Source organism: Phycodurus eques, chromosome 1 (assembly GCF_024500275.1).
Source record: "Phycodurus eques isolate BA_2022a chromosome 1, UOR_Pequ_1.1, whole genome shotgun sequence".
Lineage (NCBI taxonomy): Eukaryota > Metazoa > Chordata > Actinopteri > Syngnathiformes > Syngnathidae > Phycodurus > Phycodurus eques.
The window spans coordinates 25,453,704-25,472,741 of record NC_084525.1 but is presented as its reverse complement, the minus strand read 5'-3'; the positions used below and the strand labels follow the sequence as shown (position 1 = coordinate 25,472,741).

Below are 19,038 nucleotides of genomic sequence, written 5' to 3'. Positions count from 1 at the left end.
AGGAAGCACTGAGTTAGGATTCAGTGGTGCAGTTGAAAGGTTGAGTTCCAGGTGAAGCAGCATGACGTTCAGAGACGTTGAGCAGAGCAGCAGACAAGATCTTAAAAGGAAGGTGTGGCTGTTCCAATGGTTTGATTAACAGTCGCAAATTCCCTTTAAACCCAGTCTGCTGGGGGTCTACGGGAGGCCATCCGCATGCTCCATGATGCCCCCCCCCCAACCCTTTAAGGGGATTGTTGTTGTTACAAGGATTCTTCACCAAAACGCTTAAAGGAAACATAGTTTGCATTTTTTTAGGATTGAAAAGTCTTCTCAGGTGTCTGTGGAATGTTTACATCATAAAACTCCAAGAATCAACAGTAATAGACATTTTTAACACATATTTCTTCCAAGTGGTGAAATTGGCTCATTTCAGGGGCGGACCTCCATCCCTTCTCCCGTAGCTGCCAACGGCATCAGCAAGCAGTCAAGAAAAAGGCGCATTTTAGAATTTGTTAACCTCAGAAAACTACTTAGTGAGTGCGACGCCCCGTCTGACGAACTATTCCCCCCCCACCACACATGCACTAAATAGAAAGGCAGCATTTATTGTCAGTTCATGTAGTGGCGTGGCATGAGATCAGGCCAAATACATATAACTCCCACATTGACATCGTGGATCTTAAACCGCCCACACTTAAAGGAAAACCCGAGGGGCTCTATGTTCATAGACGGCACATCTGCAGCGGGGCGCAAATGCCAACATATCCTGATTTTCGTGCAAGCGCAAGGCTGTGTGTGTGTGTGTGTGTGCCAATTTGGCAGAACGATCTGCGTCAAGCTGAGCCTTTCGGCGCACCGTGGGTGTGTCCTTTGACATGCGCCCAGCGGAGTGACAATTTCATGGCAGAAAATCGGTGTACAGTTACGCCTGCTGATACTACATCTACGTTTTGGCCCAGTGGGTCTAACGCACAGGGAGACAGATTCTGAGGTCCGTGAACATGTGTGGTGGATGTCAGAGGTGTTCCAAAAATACTGTATGTAACAGCGGGTATCAAAACCTCTGAATCATTGCAGAAAGCAAGTTGTTCAATGCATTATTATTATTATTATTATTAAATCATCTCACTGACCAGGACAGCTATGAGGGGGGCACACAAATGACTGGGGGGGGGGAATTGATACATGAGGTCTGCGGACATATTTAAGTCGCCAGGGGTTATCACCAGCTCATTTTGTATTTTCTGTAAAAAGGGGACCCGCTCATGTCTGTTGTCACCCTGGCCAAGAGCAGTGATACTGCTCCAGTCACGCGTGAATCGCTGCAATTACGCATCATCCTCTTCTACACAGAGACATCTCCATGCGAGACTGCGAATGCGGCATATTTAAAAGAAATGAGAGGGGCCGCTTTGAATAGCGGCGAATGAAGTCGGCTGTGTTCATTCCCACAGATACATATTCCGTCTTGAGCTCGTCTGCGAAATTACCAACACCCGGTTTTACCTTTAAATTGCCATCACATACTGTTGCGCACCAACATCAAAACAACGCTACCTCGAAATCATGTTCAATCACTAATTTCGTCGGCACAAAAAAAAAAATCTAATTCACTACGCTGTCATTGATTAAAATGGTACAACACAGCGCCAGCTGTCAACGACAGTCTGCGTTCGTGCCGCCCACCCCTCGACCAGACAAAACGCCTTGAATACTTCTCACAAAAGCAAACAACTGCGGTTACACCAGCTTCTCAGTCTTTTTTGAAGGTCTTAGAGCCGTGAATGATGCAAGAATTAAAAAGAATGGCCTGACTAAGCAGTTTAATCAAAATAAATGAATCAGCACGTACCTACCTTTTGTGGCTGACATAGTTCAGTGCATTAAATCATTACAGAGATCTCGTGTTAACAAAACAGGCTCATCTAACTATTTTCACTTGTTATTGCCTAAAAAACATCCAGACACTTAATCTGAAGGCGACAATTTGTCCGTACCTTTCCACAAAGTGAGGGTAGAGGCGGAGTTTTACATCACTTCTTAAGACAGTGGAGCATTCAAGAGCAATGTAGATTTGTTCTCAAGCTGTTTCCAACACTTTTAAAATGGTTAATAATGTGGAAAAAAGTAAAAAGAAAGGTGGGGATGACGTGGGGAAAGACCACTAGTATAGCACCTGCAAAATCACTCTCTGCAATGTGTCGGCCGAGACAATTCAATGGAGCGCCCTGATAGCGGTAACTCTACCGGCGCTTCGACGTCACGGCCGGTCTGCAACATCCATAACAACTTCGCCCCCATTTGTGGGCAGGCTTATGTACTGTAGATTAGAAAAGGTTTCTTTTACAGAATATGTTCCTTTAAGACATTATGAATAAAATATCGGTAGTATTTTACCGACGCAATTACCTTCTAATTTATTTTAACCTTGTGGTGACCACACATTGTATTTCTTCTTGCTGGCATTTCGAACTAATCCGCAATTCCATTCACTCAGTCAGCACGCATTACTCCTCTCCCCGTGGATCTGTAATTGGACATGTTAGTATCGGCTAGCTTTTTCATCACTGTTCACGCACCACTGGACGAAAGAGACATCAGTCATTATAGCAGCGCCACTAAATATTCAGATGTCACTCGCAGTGTGTGTACAAGCAACAAATAATGACTGAATGTTAATTCAGGGCCAGATGTTGAAGAGAACTTTGAAAGAAAGAGCATTTGTCATAAAGTGCTACAGGAAGTACGACAATGTAAAGTTAAAAAAAAACACCTAAATCAAAATGAAATAATAATGAAATAATCGCCAGTCCAAGAGTGAATACTGTACATGTTTGGGGGCGGGGGGGGGCGACATCTTGTCTAGTCACGGGAAATTGTTAGCGGCTTGCCTAACACTGCCGACAACAATCACTGGCACTTTACATGGGCTCTGTCTTAGATGGATGAAACAAATTCCCTTCAGATAATGTATATAAATCTCGAAAAAAGTCTGATTGACACCCCAGGCTCCCTGGTGGTCTTGATAACAGGGAACATCCCCGACAAGAGCGAGAGGAAATGCAACAGAGGAAACAAGTGGAGCAGAAAACACGCCACGGAGTCTCCAATCTGCTGCGACTGGACGCCGAAGCCTCGAAAGGTCACGGAAAGCCCGCGGCGGCGCTTACGTTCACGATGGCCTCCTTGGTTTGTGCCATGTCCGAAATGACGCCGTCCGTGATGATGAGGAGCACAAAGTACTGAGAGCCATCCTGCACCGCCGCTGCGTACCTGGGGGCGAGAACCACCATCAGACCAGTGGAGTATTGAAACCTAGGCACCTAACCATCCATATTCTGTAGCGCTTGTCCTCGTACATCTTGGACTGGTCGCCGACCGACATCAGGGCACAGACGAGGTACGTCGGAAAGGTACCGGGACTGGTATCACAAAAGATATACGTTATTTCAAATCCAAATGACAGTTGTTGTTTTTTTTCCTTCCGTGTAGTAACCCTGGAGACTAACACATGTTTTAGGAAAGTGGGACGAAACATGCAAACTCCACACATCCCAGATTAGAACGCAGAACCTCAGAACTGTGAGGTTGATGTGCTAACCACTCATCCGCTATGCTGCTCTGTCTGACATCTAATAATGTTCAAATGTAACCTTTATGAGGGTGACAGTGTGGACTCTTCCAAATAGAATTGTTCTCAGTGGGAAGTTGTTTTTTGAAAGTGGACCAAAAAGGTTTCCAGGAAAATGAGAAAACAAATGAATAAAACATTCCTTTTCACACGTATTATTTTACCCACGCCGCACAAACTTAATCTGGAATGTAAATAAGTGAAATATGCTGTAGCGCTCCGTGTCTCTGAGGTCTTTCCAGACACTTTTAGCAAAGCCAGTGGAGACGCCCCACAAAGTGTGCCCTACTTTCATGGCCTCGCGCTGGCTGCCTTATGAATAATTAACCCGACTGTTTATGCAAGCGCTGCGGTATATTCCATTCGCCTTCTCGTTTCCTGAACATTTGAAGAGGGACAGCGGGACAAAACAACGGCGCTGACAACCAATGGAGGCTCAAAGCATTTGAATGGACGCACGTGCTCGGCAGCAGGAGTCACAACCGTGAAGTGACATCGGTGGTTCCGGGGCAGCACGGTGGCCAAGTGGTTAGCATGTCTACCTCACACTTCCGGGGTCGGGGGTGACTGAATTGGTGCAGCTTGGCACCGGCCACCCGGATGTCGCTTCGTTTCTGGAAATTGATTTGTTGTTGTGAAAGCTCGTGTGCATTTTGGCGACAGAGACCCTCAACGATTTGCTTTGTAGCCCCAGGTGCATATGAAATTATAAATGCAGCGCTGCCCTGAGATACGAGTTTAATTGGTTCCGTGACTACGCGAATAACTCAAAACACTCTGAAATCTGAAATCATCTTTCTCCATCGAAAGGAATGGTGATGGCAGTTATCCGTTCCAGTTTCTTCCCCCAAAAAATAAGAAGGTTTTTTCGGAATGTGTTTGTTTAATGAGCCGAGTATCGCTCCATAAAACTATACTTCATAAAAACATGGAGTAATAACATAATTAAATAGAATGTAAAGAATTAATTAGTTTGTGCATCATAATTTAATGCTTCAATTCAATTCATAGTGCTGCTACTTCTGATGTGCCCACCTTTGTGGCACGATAATAACGTTCGACAGACACAAACAAAGAAGAGTTACCACTTTGCTCAGTGACTTAGTAAGGTACAATAATATTAGTCATTTTTTCTCATAGGATAAAGAATATATGTCTACGTGTTGCTCCACCATTTGTGTTCAAATATCTGTTGCTTAAAGCGTTGTATCACCATGATGTTAATAACTGATCATGTTAATGATTTCTCACAATAATTATCAACAAGATGTAAATATTTATATGCAACAATGTTTATATTTATCTCTGCAAGTGTTTACATTTTCAAATGATCACTTTTACAACATTGCAAGGAAATCAAAATCTCCCATCGCTGGTGTTTAAAAAAATATATATATATATATTTTTTGTATTATTATTATTTTTTAAGAACAGGCCCAAGGGCTACTGATGTGGCCCTTGGGGCTACTGGTGCCTGCAGGCAACATGTTGGAGATCATGGTGAAAGCATTTAACGTCGGCGGGGAGCAATAATAAATATATATATCTACAATATTTTCCCAGTGGTGAAATTATTTTTTAAATGAAACTTGGCAAACAATTAAAAATATATAACTATACAGCTATTATGCAATAATCGATATGATGCCCGTGACCCTAGTGAGGAGAAGCGGTACAGCATATGGATGGATGTTATTCCAACAATGCTGATTAAATCGCAATATTGATATATTGGCTGGAAAATAAATTAATGAGGCTTGATCACATAAAATAAGTTCGCTTTAAATGTTTTGCTATACATTTCCGGAAAGGAAATATTATTATTTGCACATTTGGAGCCTTTATTTATTTATTGCATCCATTTATATTGTAGAACTGTATTTTATTATTTTTGCCTTATGCCTTTGCCTTTTTGCCAATAAAGCCACTTTATTCCATGTTAACTGTGTGATCTGTTGCCATGGAGATCATAGAATAGAATAGAATCACCTTTTATTGCCATGAACATGCATGCATGCACATTAGATTTATTCTCTGCATTTAAGCCATCACAGCGAACACATACACATGTTAGTGAAACACACTGGAGCAGGGGGCAGCTGAAGCGCCCGGGGAGCATTTTGCTCAAGGACACCACAACCGTGAGTCCGGGGGATGTTGGCGGATGGTCCAGCCGGGGTCTTGAACCTAGGTCCCCCACGGTGCGAGGCGATGATCTTAACCATTGGGCCACGGCTGCCCCAATAGACCAGATGCTTTAAAAAACATTTCCCCCCCCCCCCCTCCCCCGCGTCATTCCTAATGTCACCTACATAAGAGAATAATGGAAAACGTCTCACAATGCTTTCATTCACTCATTCAACATTTATTTGAACTTTATGACTTGATATGCTGCAAAGTGCCTTTTTAAATCAAATCATGTTATGACACTGCCTAATAGTGCCACATTTCACATGAATAAGGCGTGTTTATTGCGCAGTCAATCATTTTCAATCCCCATTTGTAGTCTGGCCAGTAAATACATTGGATGCTAATTTCCTTATTTGCAATGCTTGTTAGAGGTGAATCAAGCGCGCAGTGTGCTCCATCACATGAAAAGCTCATTGATTTGTGTGGGTGTTACCCTCTTGTTATGTTGCTTGTCACATGGATCCGTTCTAAAGTTTAAAACCACAGAAATAAATATTTTATATGTTCTCCCCCCTATAAACACACTATATATACAGTATCATTTTAATTTCAGGGTTTTCCCATATTCACAAAAACTACGGTGTGTTTAAACATGCAGGAGGTCACACTGACCCATGAACATTTTTAGTGTACAGGAGCAAGAAAACCTAACAGGAGGGTTAAAGCGTCAATCAGGGCCTCACTGTGTCGGCGTGTTGAAGACAACTTTGAAAGATAGCACAAATGAGTGATCGGAGAGGTCGCTGTGCTGTTACCTTGCCACATGATTGACAACAGGAGCAAAGTTGGTGGGTCCGTACAACTGCACCGTCTTAAGGCTTTGATGGTAAGCGTCCAGAATCCCCTCCATGCCGTTGCAGTAAGGGTTCTCTAGGTTGCCGTTCTGGTGTAAAGAAAAAGAAAAACACCAGAGTAGCGTCATCAGTGAGCCCAAGCTTTTGTGGTCCCTGCACTGTTACTGTAAAACTGACAGTAACAGGGACGGACCCCTATAAAGTTGTAGCTTGACTAGTCCATTGTTTGTCTATATGAGCACTGATATTGACTAGTGACCATTGTTGAAAAGAGACAACCCACAGAAGCACAGAAAGAACATTCAAACTCCACACAGGAACCCGGATTCTAAACCGCGACCTCAGAATTGTGAGGTGGACATGCTAACCACAATGCAACAACAAAATGCAAAAGCGTAGCGTACATACATCGATAAAATGTCTATTTCACTTGAGGAGTAAAATGTAATTTTTGGAAGCCACTTGCAGGAAGTGACACGCAAACTCCAATGATGCACTGCCATGAATCTTAATTTGTTGACTTGAATGAAAACACGGAGCAGAAGTCGACAGCCCCTCTGTAGCGTCTACAATCAGCAGCCGGCTGAGAGACGACTCAAATTGATTTCACAAACCGGCCAGCCTGGCAGAAACTCATTTGCACTGGAAAAGATGCATGATCCATTTATCGGAATGATGTGCAGCATACGTGTGGAAAGCGCACACTTCCCGGCTCGCCCGTGCATGTATGCTGATGAGGGTTTAAAAATGTAAAAAAAAAAAAAAACATTCACTAGACCTAATTTCCGCCTGCATGAAAGGCTTTTTGAGATAGTTTTCGCAGAAAGGTTTGAGGCACAGTGTTTCAGTGCCAAGATAGATGAAAATGTAGTCTTAGGGTGTGATTGTGTTACTGGTTTCGTTCTGGTTTAGTTCCATTGTCTTTGGCCTGTTAGGACTCTCAGGTAGGTTTTTTTTTTTTTTTTTAAACTAAGTACTATGATTGTGCATCTGTCTGTTTTTGATGTTTTACAACAGCGATTACTGAGTGAAGCGGAAGACTGCTACGTTAGCTTCTTGTGCTAGCTATCAAAGCTTTATTTTATTTATTTATTTTTTGTCCTGTTCGGCTGTTAGGTCAATCTGCATCCCTTTTATGCCGGAACAGTTTCACTGTGTCGCCTTGGACTTTTTAAGCTGCCATTGTGGTTTCTTTGTATTCTGACGGATATATTTATTACAGTCAGAATTACAGTCATTCAGTCGAACAGAACAAAGTTTTTTAAAGGGGAGTGACAGAAAAAAAAACAAAAGAGTGAAAAGGTAACTAAATAATATAGGCAAAGAAGAAATGCAGAAATACCAAATTTATCATAATGTGATATCGTTGTCATAACGTGAGGGGTCGTCACTGCTGCCCAAAGCAGGAAAAGTACACCTTAGGATTTTAAAGCATGGTTGAATGTAATGTTGGAAGTTGAAGCCTTCATTAATGATTAGTGTAAAAAATGTAACAGGTCATGGGCACATGTTTTACATATAAAAGCTTCTAGACACAACTGAGTGACTGACAAGGATATTGTTTCAGGATTGAAATTTGTAACTGATCAAGACATTTTGTGTGAATGAGGTTTGTGAATAGTACTGCCACTGGGATATTTGGTGAGAAAAATAATGACTTACACGCAAAAAAAAAAATCTTACCTGAAGCATTTCCTATGCAGTTAATAAAGGTTTTATGATGCTGACAGTTTAGACTGATTAGAAATGAATTATTGGAAATAGAATTGATCTCAATGGCAACGTTTGTTTTGAAAGTCTGTTCATAAAATTTGAAGCAGCCTGACTGAAAATGAATTGGACTCACACTTTTAACATCTCACATGACTCACCAGGGGGAACTCATGGGAGACCCTCCCATCAGGGGGCAGCTTAGCACCAAATCCCAAAGCAGGGAACATCTTATCACTGTCATAGTCCTGGATGATCTCGCCCACCGCTTTCAGGGCCATGGCGTAGGCGTTCATCTGGTACGGGTTCATGTAGTGAAGCGAAGTGGACTGAGACGGATTGCCTGTCAAATCCAGAGAATACTCATTGATGCGAGCCCTCAAAAGCAAAGTCGGGATTTGACTGACAGAGGCTTTGGCCTAAACATGCGTGAAGTGGAACTGGGTTGCATGATGTGATTAGCAGAAAAGGTTCTACTTATTACAATTCACTAATATGACAGCTGCTGCACCAGAACATTTTCAAATTACCTGCATTTTCTCTATCAGTACTCTTTGCATCTCCATGTACGATATCTCGGCATACTAGCAACAATACAATGTGCTTTATGCTGAGAGCAGTTTTATACGTATGCTAAATGTAAATACCACATACAGTGTCTTTTGTGTGCGTGGCTTTAAAAGGCGGGGCCTGGCCTGGTGAGTGACGTGTGCCTTAGGCCTGGTACACACAAGTATTTTTCAGATCTTAAAAGATGAGTTCCCCCTGGTGACAGACCCCACACATGAAGATTTTGAAGACAGTTTTGGTCTTCATGTGTGTGGTGTACTCCGATGATATCAACACAGAACACCACACACAGAGAGAATCTGTTCCACCACCAATCTCAAAATCTTGTGTGTTCAATCATGAGCTCACAAAACCAAAGGAGGAGGGGAGGGGGGTGCTGGTGGTGCATTGCCGCCTGCATTGCTGTTTGATTGGCGCCGGAGAAATGAGTGTCCTAAAACTTTGCACCCATTGGAATTGTGCAACCCCCTCCCTGGTTGTCAACGAGGGGGTGAGCGGGATTTGGGGCTTTGGAGGGAGAGTGCCGCCCCTCAGAGAATGCCGCTCTGGGCGGCTGCCCATATTGCCCATTTCAGAAACCGCCCCTGGTTGTGGAAGCAAGTTCTGCTCCACCATGGACACAATGCACTTGAGCTTCTTTTTTTAAGTGTGAAGTGATCCCAAAAGTATTTTATGAACTCTTTTCACCTGGCTTACACTTATTGCTACATGAGTCAGGAGTAACATTTGTGTGGAAAAATGATCACCACAAAATCCTGCAATACAGTGGAAAATCCACATTTCAAAATTACATATGTACGATTTAAAAATCCGTCATACAATGACATTGTAAAAAGTGAAACGTGATACGACAATGCACAACTGGATATATTTGGGTAAAATTAACATTTTTGTTTTGCAACTACCAAAATCCTAAGATAAATATTGTCATTTCGAGCATTTATATGCAGAAAAGGAAAAATGGTCAAAACACCAAAAAAGGCCCAGTGTTTTTGTTGTTGCTTCTTATTTTTTCCCCCCTCAGAGTGGTATACACAGGGTTTCACAAGAGTCGCTATAACATTTCCTTTTTTTTTTTTTCCCCCAGGTATCACCTGAGTGATACAGACCTGCGACTGTCAGTATTTGACAACTTAGGCTTTGCAGTTTTTGTCAGCATATTATTACCCATGGGTCACCAGTTGATATTGGAGCAGCATTGCAAAATTGCAACCGAACGAAGTTTTACTGTCCCTGACTGCAGATCTGTTCCAGTTTGAGAAGCTTTATAGGCCTACATACATACAGACGGACAGACAGATACTTTATTCATCCCATGAGAGAAATTACTGTACATATTATGGCAGACACACGGCTCCATCGTCGAGAACGTATTTACGCTATCAACGGCAAATTTCTCTAAACAGGATCTGTTCTTGACAAACCACACTGCAGACGGTCTGCCACTACCATTAAAGGTGATAATGCCGAACTCCTAAAGCAGAGTTTTGCACAAAGCCACGGAGAGTCTATCCGGAGGCCTGATCTGGAAAGCTTGATTCAGTGGATGCTTCTGAGTGAGTAGCTAGCCCATACTAACTTCAGATTGTTCAAAAGCTTCAAAGCAGAAGATTATGATGCTCAAAACAGTGATTTCAACCCCAGTGGGGACTATATTTAATGATCATATCAAAACGCAGCTTTCATGAAAATGGGCAAAAAAAGAAAACACAAAGGGAAATTCATGACAGTTCCAATTCCAAATCCATTCATGTCAAAAACATGTATGGTGATCAGAGAGCAAAGAAACACTTACCATTTGATGCAGTGAAATCAATGGCCACCGTGAAGTGAATCTGCGTCCTGAAAGACACGAGCAGAAAGGGATGTTCCTCTCTTCAGAAAGGAAGCTTCTTTTCTGATAAGAGCAACAGGTTTCTATGAACCTCTTCATTCAGATCCATCCATCCAATAACAAACACTTTCCGTGCTTCCAGTTAGTACACTTTGATACTCGTCCGTCCATCAGTCCACCCATCCACCCTCAATGAAGCCATCCATCCATGTGTCTCTCTGTCCATCATTCTGAAATTATTGTCTGGTCAGCAAGAGTTCAAGGAGATGACCTTAGGTTTCATGACCAGATGCAGGGATCACATTTATTTATTTATTTATTCCTCAATTTATTTATTTATTCAGATATTTACGCGAGCCAAAATTTGAGGTATGAGCAAATGCCCTCACATGTGGGCAAGGAGAGCCACTGTCACTGATGCACTTTTAGCTGGTTATCCTCAAACCATATTACTATCTACTGTATGTAGGGATTATCTATCTTCTTCCAAACCATCTGCCCCAAGTGCCGATATAACCTCCAAGGAGATGTCAGAGACGCATGAACCATCTCAGCTCCCTTTTTTCCCCCGGGAATAAAGAGCAAGAGAGTGCCTGTGCATGGCTGCGCTCCTAAATGAGCCTTCTTCCAGCTGTTTGTATATACTCCTCAGTAGCTGACCAGTACCTCCTTCATGACATTTCTAGGCCAAGAGAGACCATTAAAATGGCCTCCACCACCCTGACCTTCCTTGAATGTCTGCCTCGACAATTAAATGTTTTTTTTAGTAGGGCCAATTGGACTTTAGGCATCGAACTTCCCTGATTATCCAAAACTTCAATTCGTTGTCACTTCGGGGAATAAAAAATTGTGATTGAGGAGTCTGGATTAAGTCAGAATACCCTTCAAATGGATTTTATACATACTGTATACAGTGGGTACGGAAAGTATTCCGACCCCTTAAATTTGTCACTTTATTTTATATTACAGCCATTTGTTAAAATCATTTAAGTTCATTTTTTCCACATGAATGTACACACAGCACCCCATATTGACAGAAAAAAAACAGAATTGTTTAAATTTTTGCAGATTTATTAAAAAAGAAAAACTGAAATATCACACAGCCCAAAGTATTCAAACCCATTGCTCAGTATTTAGTCGAAGCACCCTTTTGAGCTAATACAACCATGAGTCTTTTTGGGAATGAGGCAACAAGTTTTTCACACCTGGATTTGGGAATCATCTGCCATTCCTCCTTGCAGATCCTCTCCAGTTCTGTAAGGTTGGATGGTGTACGCTGGTGGGCAGCCATTTTCAGGTATTTCCAGATATTAGTCATTCAAACTGCTCTAAGTGCTAGAGGACTCTGCATCTTTTTGCACAATTGTTTTTTGTCAATATCTTTATGTCTCCAAAGTGTTCTGTAAATTGACTGTCTGTTGTACTAGAGCGGCTCCAACTACCAGAGACAAATTCCTTGTGTGTTTTGGACATACTTGGCAAATAAAGTTGATTCTGATTCTGAAGTCAGGGCTCTAGCTGGGCCATTCAAGAACCGTCACGGAGTTGTTCTGAAGCCATGCCTTTGTTATTTTAGCTGTGTGCTTATGGTCATTGTCTTGTTGGAAGGTGAACCTTCGGCCCAGTCTGAGGTCTTGAGCACTCTGGAAACGTTTTTTCTCCAGGATATCACTGTACTTGGACGCTTTCATCTTTCCTTCGATTGCAACCAGTCGTCCTGTCCTTGCAGCTGAAAAACACCCCCACAGCATGATGCTGCCACCACCATGCTTCACTGTTGGGACTGTATTGGACAGGTGAGGAGCAGTGCCTGGTTTTCTCCACACATGCCACTTAGAATTAAGGCCAACAATTTCTATCTTGGTCTCATCAGACCATCCATCCATCCATTTTCTTTGCCGCTTCTCCTCACTAGGGTCGCGGGCGTGCTGGAGCCTATCCCAGCTGTCATCGGGCAGGAGGCGGGGTACACCCTGAACTGGTTGCCAGCCAATCGCAGGGCACATAGAAACAAACAACCATTCGCACTCACAGTCATGCCTACGGGCAATTTAGAGTCTCCAATTAATGCATGTTTTTGGGATGTGGGAGGAAACCGGAGTGCCCGGAGAAAACCCACGCAGGAACGGGGAGAACATGCAAACTCCACACAGGCGGGGCCAGGGATTGAACCCGGGTCCTCAGAACTGTGAGGCTGACGCTCTAACCAGTCGTCCACCGTGCCGCCCTCATCAGACCAGAGAATTTGATTTCTCACCATCTTGGAGTCCCTCAGGTGTTTTTTTTTGTTTTGTTTTTTGAGCAAACTCCATGCGGGCTTTCATGTGTCTTGCACTGAGCACAGGCTTCAGTCAGGCCACTCTACCATAAAGCCCCGACTGGTGGAGGGCTGCAGTGATGGTTGACTTTCTCCAACTTTCTCCCATCTCCCGACTGCATCTCTGGAGTTCAGCCACAGTGATCTTTGGGTTCTTCTTTACCTCTCTCACCAAGGCTCTTCTCCCCCAATTGCCCAGTTTGGCGGGACAGCCAGCTCTAGTAAGGGTTCTGGTCGCCCCAAATGTCTTCCATTTAAGGATTATGGAGGCCACTGTGCTCTTAGGACCCTCAAGCGGAGCAGAATCTTTTTTGTAACCTTGACCAGATCTGTGCCCTGCCACCATTCTGTCTCTGAGCTCTTCAGGCAGTTCCTTTGACCCCATGATTCTCATTTGCTCTGACATCCACTGTGAGCTGTAAGGTCTTATCTAGACAGGTGTGTGGCTTTCCTAATCAAGTCCAATCAGTACAATCAAACACAACTGGACTCCAATGAAGGCGTAGAACCATCTTAAGGATGATCAGAAGAAATGGACAGCACCTGAGTTAAATATATAAATGTCACAGCAAAGGGTCTGAATACTTATGGCTGTGTGATATTTCAGTTTTTCTTTTGTAATGAATCAGCAAAAATGTCAACAATTATGTTTATTTTCTGTCAATATGGAATGCTGTGTGTACATTAATGAGGGAAAAAAAGAACAAATGGCTGCAATACAACAAAGAGTGACAAATTTAAGGGGGTCTGAAAACTTTCCCTCCCCACTGTATACTTAGAAAGTGCAATTAATGTAGAAATCGTGTGTCAATGCTGAAGAGCGAAGGATGGATTGAAACGCTGGTCTATTAATTAAAACGGAAGAAATGTTGAAAATGAGAATGAAAAAAAGCAGAATTCAAATGAGAGGTAATTTGCAAAAGGTCTCCATGTATTTAGAAAAAGTGCAAAACTGAAAAATGTGGGAATTCACGTAATGTGATAAAACTATGTCCTGAATGAGCTGAGCATTTTTAAGTTAGAATGGTTTGAATTGATCGAGAAATGTGGAAGGAGGAGGTCAACATGTAACATTTCTTCATTAAAAGTGCTATATTTTGACAAATTAGACCTCAGAGGGACTCTCTAACATGGACTTTTCAATTTCATTTAAAAAAAAACACCTTGGTTTTGTCAGAAATGGCCCCTCTGACAACTACTTCTGTTTGACCCAGTTTTGCATCTGCTTTGTACATATTTGGCTAAGACCGCCCCCTTTCCTCTGATTGGTTGCCTCCATGAAGAAGACCCACTTATGAGAGGACACGTTTGTCCTCTTTGTTAACAGCGCTGGCTCGGGAGCAAAGAGGGAAGGCACGGGGAGAATATGCAAACTCCACACAGGCGAGGCCAGATTTGAACCCGGGTCCTCAGAACTGTGAGGCAGATGTGCGAACCAGTCGTCCACCGTGGATTTCAGGCCTCTCTGAAGAAAAACATCTGGAACTAAGGAATGCATGGACGATTTTCATATGTCACATGTTTACTGAGGCATCATAGAACCAATATTACATCCCAAACACGAGAAAAAGTTGGTTTGGTAAAATATGTCCCCTCTAATGTTGGAAGGTTGTCATGTAAAATGTGGAATATTGAAACATTTGGGAATGTTGGGAATGTGAAATATAATTCCCAAGATGTCCTGAATGAGCTGCTGCAAAGTTTTAATGGGAAAGATGGAACTTTTTTTTTTTTTTTTTTTTTGCTGAATGTCTCATTCACACGAATGAGGTTTTGTTGTTCTGCAAAATGTGGCACTGTGGAAAAACAGAAAATGTTGTCAATATGAAAAATATAAACACAAATAACCAGAATTTTGTTTTAAAATGGTTGATAAAGTGTGGAAGGAGTAAAATGACAAAAAAAGTGGGTAGAATAATAGAAAATGAAGAATTTTAGTGCAGAATAACAGTTAGTGAATGATGTGTGCTTGTTGAATTCTGAAGAGGAGACGCTGAACTGAAGTGCTATAGAATTGAGTGAAATGGAGGAAATGTAGGTTGTGAGACTAGAGGGAAAAAACTAAATATTTCAATATTATTATTATTATTATTATTGTTAACAATTATTTTGCCTGAGTAGCCAAAGCACTATATCAGATTCATAAGGATTTTACATCTTGCCTTGGGGTCAGTTACTATTTCTTATGGGATGTGGTAAAATGCCATCATGCTAACATATAACAAAATAGCAATGTTCTGAATGAGTGGAACCGTTTCATGTCGGAATGGTTTGAATCGTTTGAGAAATGTGGAAGGGGGAGTTACGTACTCTATACAAAATGGCTCCATGGATTTGGGAATTGCTTCAATGAAAATGTTATTCTACAAAAGTGGGAATTTTTAATATGTTTTAACACTTTCTCAACTATGCTGAATGAGTCGAACATTTTGGAAATAGCTTAAATCGGTGGGAATGTGGGAAACAGTTTGGAAGGACAAACGTGGCAGAATAGAAATAGAATCCCTGCACCAGCAGAGCGGTGACTCTTTGCATTTACTGCCAATGCAACCAGACCCAAAGGATCTAATTGATCTTTACTTTATTATTCATTGCAGAATGTAAAGGCACAGACACCAACGTCTCCTAATTCTTGTTAGTCATGTTGCGCTTTTTGGGTACACAAGGCATGTTTGGGCTTTAAAAAGAAAATGGAGTTTCACAAATAAAGAAATCCTAATGATGAATTATAAAACCTGTTATGCATTGCCATTTGATTCTATACATTTTACAGAAAAGTATGTTTTATCGGCAGCAAGGTGAATAAGTGGTCAGCACATCTTCCTTGAAACCGACTGGTGACCAGTCCATTGTTTGTCTACATGTGCGTTGACATTGGCTGGCGACCAGTCCAGGCTCTACCGTGCTTCTTTGCAGGGTAAAGGCTCCAGCCCAACAGCCCCACTCATGAGGATAACCGCTATAGAAAATGGATGCCTGGATGGATATTGGTTGAAGTCCAAGTTGAAGTTGTAACATAGTATAATACAGTTGAGATATACAAATCCATCTCCAGGTAGTGTGTGTTTCCGTATTACTCCTGGCTCAAATGACTTCCTACGAGGGAGCACTGCTTGTATAAAAACATGTGGCTCATTGTGAGTGGTGCCACTTCCTTTTAAAATACCGTGAAGAAAAAGGATGGTCAATGAAGGATCAGGCACTCCAGGGTTACGCCTGTCCAAACACACACACACACATGCACACACAGAAACACGCCGTCTGTCTTGGCATTCGCTAGCTGTTTTCCTAATTTCCCTTCTGAGGTGTGTTGGGGATTAGTTGAGGAGCTGAGCCCACAAATGATTCCACGATGGGAAAATCAATTCGGAACGATGTTGACTGATGCTGCAGGATTGTCTGGCTTATGGCTCTTATTGCAAACAACTAATGGCCAGGCTGGGATTACTATTTTTATCCCTGCCTCCCAAGCTAGTCGTCTACAAACGTCACAGACAATCTTCCTTGGACTGATGTGGTGCACCGCAGACAAATAAATGTGCCATCATCATTTCCTGCCACCTGATCATCAGTCCATGTGTGAAATTGCTTCTCCCAGCAGACAACACTGTGTGGCTTCCCATCACAGTTTTTATGGCTATTCTCAGCTAGCCAAAGCCAAAGCCATACAAAACGGAAACGTCTGAACAGTGTCAAGCTAGTGTCTGCGCATGTCACTGTCCAGACTTTGAGTGGAACATGTACGGTTTGCAGAGTAACTGCCCACACCACACCCGTGCAACTGGGAGACAGACAAAACCAAAGCCTGTTCCGTGACCACACTTCTAACTCAAACCACTCCAATATCTAATCATCTTTCCCCATCGAAATGAATGTAAATACCATTAATACGTTTCAGCTTCCACCCCAAAAAACAACACGTTTTGCCGGTACTGCGTTAAATAACACATTTACTCAATTATTACAACTTTTTGAGGTAATGACCTATGTAATGCATTACTGTTTGTAAACTAGTATTGGGTTTATATTTTTACTTTTTTAGATCATCGTGCGTAACTTTATTGAGTATAGAACACACTTTAACATTACTGATGTAAGAGTTTACTTCAACTAAGGTGATTGCAGAAAATCGTGACTCGTTTGGAGTAGATCGTAATGAGGCACGTCAACGAACAGGACACATTATTCACGGACGGTGCTTGTCCTACGTTTAAATAGGCTCGTCAAGACAGTAAATACTTTAGGACAATATATTTTTCCAAAAACTATCATGATAAACAATAGTAACGTTGATGTTTTTTTAGGCCACGTATATAAATGATATTAGAGCATAATAATTCAAGTACATCCTTTTTAAGAACAATTAACTTTTAATTCTAAATAATATTGAAAACTGGCATTGAAATGTAGAACAATAAATAAAATAGCTTAGATAAAATAAAAAAACAAACAAACAAATAAAACAGACTCAGGCTCTGTTCACAAATACTCACATTAAAACAAATATGAAACATTTGGAACAGAGGTATAGCGAGTCATCAACCCACTGAAGAGGCCCAAAAATAACCCACTGAAATCATAAACAATAAGGCTCGCCCTCGAGCTGCAGGACTGTGCAGGCCTGTCTGCTGAAGGCGATGGAAACTGCCCTTCACCTGTCAAACAAATATGTTCGCTGTAATCAACTACTGGTTGAACGTTTGCCGCTGCGGATATAGTTAATAAACAGTTAACTTTCCTGTGTGTGCGTGTGTGTGTGTGTGCGCGCGTGTGTTACGGGGGACCCACACACAAAAACTCCAAGCAAGGCGCTGACATTTTAAACGATGTCGCCGCGGTCGAACGATCTGTTTCGCTAATTCGCTTGTTAGCTCGTGGGCAAGCGAATGCAATAAACAGTTAAGTTTCCCTAAAGTGTCTTGTCTCTGTTGTATATATCTACGTGAGGGGCTTGGAGTAAGGTTGTGGAGTATTGGACAGAGCCAACGCTGGTCCGTCGGTCAACGAGCCCACTAGCGGCTAATACTGTGCGTACTAGCGTAGCCGCTAGTGGCACACTACTGCGCAGCGGAGCCGTCAAACTCGCGGTCGGCTCGCTGCGTGAACTGCACGTGGGTCACCAAAACAGTGAGAATTTATCGAGTCGAGAAAAAAAAGGATCGTGTCCATTTTATTTATCGAATGATAATTCGATATCGTAATTATCGTGACAGGCCTAGGTTTGGACTCACTTTCAGCCGTTTCTTTACATACCAATAATAAAACACACTATTCTTAACTATTCCTAATTAAAAGGCACACAATGAACAACTGTGCATTATGAAAAAAAATGGCCAACTATTTACAGACGTGAGGCATTCTGGAAGATCACTTGTCCTCCCATGTGGAGGAGTGATGTCACGTAATTATGTTGAGTCAAAAAAGGTTGTCTTTATATTATTTTTAATAAAAGCTCTATTGTTAAACGTGCACTTCCAATAAAGTATTGCCAAAACCGGTTGTCATTTTTATGTTGAGGTGGTGATGTTTCTTGTAATCTAACTGAGTTGCTTTTAAAATCAAGTAATCAGTAGAGTAACTAAGTTACTTTTAATGTTACCTGTGGCAACACAGGCATTTTTTGATTAGACATTGGGCTGCTCCTTCTGGTGTGTGCTCATTGGCCACCTGGGTATAATACAGACAAAAGGATATCCAGTACATATTGACCAGGGGTTCTTAAGCTTGTTTACAGCGAATCACACATCACTTGCGAGTCTGCTTGTTACGTGTAGTCAAGTCACCACCTCATACGCTCCACTTCTATACTAGCGGTGGCGTGTTACAAAAATAAGAGTAATAAGACAAACTGACTTCCTTTTCAGCCTCTGCCACGGCTTGCTGCTAACTAGCTGTTTAGGCAGTTGTCAGTTATGTATAGTTACTTAGTTACTTCAAGACCTCATACTAGATAAGAACGAGACTATGAGGTCCAGACTATACCTAACAAAACAGGACATTTTAAGCACTC

At 42.0% G+C, this 19,038-nt stretch overlaps 1 protein-coding gene across 2 annotated transcripts in view; it reads right to left on the bottom strand.

Annotated features, from left to right (window-relative positions):
- cpne5a (copine Va) overlaps positions 1-19,038 on the bottom strand; it is a 119,891-nt gene that overhangs the window by 12,959 nt on the left and 87,894 nt on the right. For both annotated transcript variants that reach the window (XM_061695065.1, XM_061694974.1), the window contains 4 exons: positions 10,673-10,719; positions 8,469-8,650; positions 6,559-6,686; positions 3,153-3,255 (listed from right to left, as the gene is read on the bottom strand). In XM_061695065.1, coding sequence (XP_061551049.1) covers positions 3,153-3,255; positions 6,559-6,686; positions 8,469-8,650; positions 10,673-10,719 — 460 coding nt within the window. The remainder of the gene's footprint in view (positions 1-3,152; positions 3,256-6,558; positions 6,687-8,468; positions 8,651-10,672; positions 10,720-19,038) is intronic.